Raw genomic sequence first — 3,889 nt, 5'->3', positions numbered from 1 at the left:
AAATAGAAATGTGTCAAAATATTAGTGCTTTAAAAATGTGTGAATAAGAGAGAAAAGCAGGGCTTTTGCTCAAGAAGCCTTCTAATTGTTCAAGTATACTCACTTCTTCTAAGAGAACCAGCTGGAATACAGAATGGCTCTGTCCCACAGCAATGAGCAACACTAACTCTCTGAATGTACATATAGGAAATATCTGTCCTAACCAACGCAGAAGGCAAAATTTTTTATATAAAAATGCATTTTCTCATGTTCTTTTCTTTCTCTAGATTTGTTAAGGGCACAGAGGCTTTGGAGGCTCCAAAGTACTGGTACCAGAGGCCTGGCTCCTGGCGCTGGGTCTCATGGATGAAGGGCTCTGTGGGACTGCTTATATCAGTGATCTCTTTTGGTACTAGAATGAAAGGCTTTCCAATGAAGGGTGTGAGAAACCTGCTGCCACAGCAAAGAATTACTAAATGAAGCACCTTACTTGCCAACCTGAAGAATAATTTAAAGTTTGAATATTCGACCAAGGCTGTACCCTGATCCTTCATTTCTGAAAGTCACATTTTAAGTTAAATTTTTGTGTTCTGCAGGTTTCCATTTATCAGCATATATTGTAGAAGTTAAACCATGGTAATCTTCCCAAAAGGGAGGAAAAAAAACAGTTTTTCATAAGAGTCTCTTTGTATCTTAAATGTCAATGATTACAAAAACTTCTGGCTTCTCTTCATTATAGACCTGCATTGCCGAATACGTTATTGCCTTGACTTCAGTTCCCTAAAGTTGGGGTTACAGAAAAAACAAACAGGAAAAAAAGACACTGACATTAGAATTGTCAACTCCAGCAACAATTAGGAGAAAGAACAGAAGCACTAACCATGTTACTAGCCCAATTAACTGGGATGTCCCATGAAACCATGAGCCTAAACCTCCAAACTAAGGAACCAAATGCCATGAAGTGTTTGGTTATACATGAGCAGCCTCAGCAGATACTTTCTTTCTTTTTTTTTCCTGCCATTATGTCTATCACACAACATTTGCCAATTCCACTTTTAACAGGTGTACAAGTTATTGACAGCAATTAAAATAACTGGCTGTACCCCTACCCTTAATCAATGTGATCTTTCCGTAACAGTAAACCAAAACTCAGTATAGTCTATAAGCGATAACTTCTCCTTTCCCCCATCCCGCCCACCCCTGTTTTTGTATGGCCCTGCAAGTTAAGAATAGTTTTCACATTTTTAAATGAATACAAAATCAAAAGATTAATATTACATGACATTTAAAAATTATACAAAATTCATATATCAATGTCCGTATAACACACAACCACACTCATTTGATATGTTGTCTACAACTGCCTTAGCACTCCAACAGTGAGCTGAATAGTACCTCTCCAATTGCTCTTGACCCACAAAGCCTAAAATATTTACTACCTGGCCCTTTACAGGAAAAAAATTGTCAACCCCTGTCCAACAGATTTGACCGTTACAGAGTCAGGCCATACAGGTTGGCAAACACAGACTCTAGGGAACCACAGGAGATAGAAGGTCCTTTAGAGAGCATCTAGTCCAATAGCCTCATTTTATACATAGGGGAAGAAACCAAAGCCCCAAAAGGCAAAATGACATTTAATTCCCATAACAATCTGTAACAAACCTGATCCTAGAACTTAAAATGCTGACTCCTAATCAACCATAAGGAGCTCTGGTGGCGTAGCGCCTAAGGCACTTGACTGCTAACCAGAAGGTTGGTGGTTCAAATCCACTAGTCACTCCTCGAAAGGAAGATGGGGCAATCTACTTCTGTAGTGTTACTGCCTCGGAAACCCAAGGAGGGGTCGCTATGAGTCAGGTCCGACTCGACGGCACATAACAACAATCAACTGTAACAGATGTGGAAAATCATAGTATTTTACTGTAATGTATCTAGACAGGTCAGAGAAGTTACAGAAAAACATCGTTTAAATTAGGCCAATTTATTAGACCTACTTGAAGTTGTCAAATATGCTGACTCTACAGTGAAGTAGTATAAAATGCTTTTAAAGCCTAGATTTTTAAAAACATACCTGAGGGTGCTTGGACAATGAAAATTCTTCTCCCCACCTTGAGAAAAAAAATTGAAACAGTTAAGATATCCAAGATTTTTCTCTCTTTAGATATTTAAAAATAAGCCTTATAAATGTGATTAAGATATTAGGAAGCCAAAACAAATGGGAGGGGTAAGGGAGCTTATAGATGGTATTTTGATTTGCTAGCAGATATATCTGTTGAGGGACTTATGTGCAACAGACATTTGAAGAAGAGTTGATAATTGCTCTCAAAGAAAGTGTCTCAGTATAGTTTGCTTATGGTAGCTTCTCAATAAACACTGTTTCATAACAGAGTAGCATGTTCAAAATTTTCTCTCTACTCAGGGCTACTGCTGTTAGTTGCCATCAAGTCAATTCCAACTCATGGTTTCTCTGGGTATGCAGAACAGAACGTCTCCATGGGTTTTTTTTCTTGTTTTTAAATTTTGCTGTTGAGAATATACACCAAAACATGCCAATTCAACAGTTTCTGTATGTACCATTCATGTTGCTGGCTGACTCATAGCGACCCTCTGTACAACAGAACAAAATGCTGCTTGATTCTGCATCATCCTCATAATCCCTGCTATGCTAGAGCCCACTGTTGCAACCATTGTCCATCCATCTCATTGAGGGTTCCCCTCTGTGATAGTTGGAGCTGTGTGTCAATGTGGCTGGACCCCAGTTCTATGTGTGGTTGTTTGGATGACTGTGTTCTGAGTGGACAATCTGTTCAAGGGGAGTTTCCCTAGGAAACTCCTGCTTCTAGGATACCCAGGGACATTCTGGGAAGAGAGACATTCTTCTGTGGATCGGGATTCTGTTGTGCTGCCTACAACTGTCTGTGAGTGAGCAGTCCACCGTTGGGCCTGGAGATCTTGGATTTGTCATTTGCTGGAGTCAACAGCTGGTGTACTGCCTGCCAGCCTTGAGCTCCTCAGCCCCTGCAGTTGTGGAAGCTAGGAAAAGCCTCCAGCCTGACCTTTGCTCCAGAGACTTTGGACTTGCCGGCTTCTATACGTTTGTTTCTATACGTTTCCTAAGATAAATTTCTCTCTCTTTAAACATATATAAGCTTTGCTGGGTTTTGCTTCTCTAGAGAACCCAATCTAACACACCCTCCTTCGCTGACCCTCTACTTTACCAAGTATGGTACCCTTCTCCAAGGACTGGTCCCTTCTGACAACATGACCAAAGCATGTGAGACAAAATCTGGCCATTCTAGCTTTTAAGGAGCATTCTGGCTGCAATTCTTCCAGGACAGATTTGTTTGTTCTTCTGGCAGTCCATGGTATTTTCAGTATTCTTGACCAACACCAAAATTCAAAGGCATCAACTCTTCTTTGGTCTTGCTTATTCACTGTCCAGCTTTCATACATACATATATGAGACTACTGAGAATACCATGGTTAGGATCAGGCACACCTTAGCCTCCAAAGTGATATCTTGCTCCTTAACACTTCAAAGACATCTTTTGCAGACTTTCCCAGTGCAATACAACATCTGATTTCTTGACTGCTGCTTCCACAGGTGTTGATTGTGGATCCAAGTAAAATGAAATCCTTACCAACTCCAATCTTTTCTCCATTTATTGTGCTGTTGCTTATTGGTCCACTTGTGAGATTTTTGTTTTCTTTATGTTGAAGTGTAATCCACAATAAAGACTATAGTCTTTGATCTTATCAGTAAGTGCTTCAAGTCATCTTCATTTTTAGCAAGCATGGCTGTGTTATCTGTATATCATAGGTTATTAGATGAGTCTCCTTCTAATCCTGATGCCACATTCTTATTCATATAGTCCTGCTTCTCGGATTATCTGCTCAGCATATAGACTGA

General features: G+C 39.9%; 1 protein-coding gene across 1 annotated transcript in view; it reads right to left on the bottom strand.

Moving 5' to 3' along the window:
* Positions 1 to 672: 672 nt before the first annotated feature.
* Positions 673 to 3,889, bottom strand: part of ZBTB8OS (zinc finger and BTB domain containing 8 opposite strand) — a 29,652-nt gene continuing 26,435 nt past the window's right edge. Inside the window, exons 6-7 of the mRNA XM_007950436.2 lie at positions 2,051 to 2,087; positions 673 to 759 (exon numbers count right to left, since the gene is read on the bottom strand). Of these exons, the coding sequence (XP_007948627.1) occupies positions 673 to 759; positions 2,051 to 2,087 (124 nt within the window). The remainder of the gene's footprint in view (positions 760 to 2,050; positions 2,088 to 3,889) is intronic.

Source organism: Orycteropus afer, unplaced genomic scaffold (assembly GCF_000298275.1).
Source record: "Orycteropus afer afer isolate SDZICR_OR568_19922 unplaced genomic scaffold, OryAfe1.0 scaffold00272, whole genome shotgun sequence".
Taxonomy (NCBI): domain Eukaryota; kingdom Metazoa; phylum Chordata; class Mammalia; order Tubulidentata; family Orycteropodidae; genus Orycteropus; species Orycteropus afer.
The sequence above is the reverse complement of the archived record's forward strand: the minus strand, read 5'-3'. Positions and strand labels throughout refer to the sequence as shown.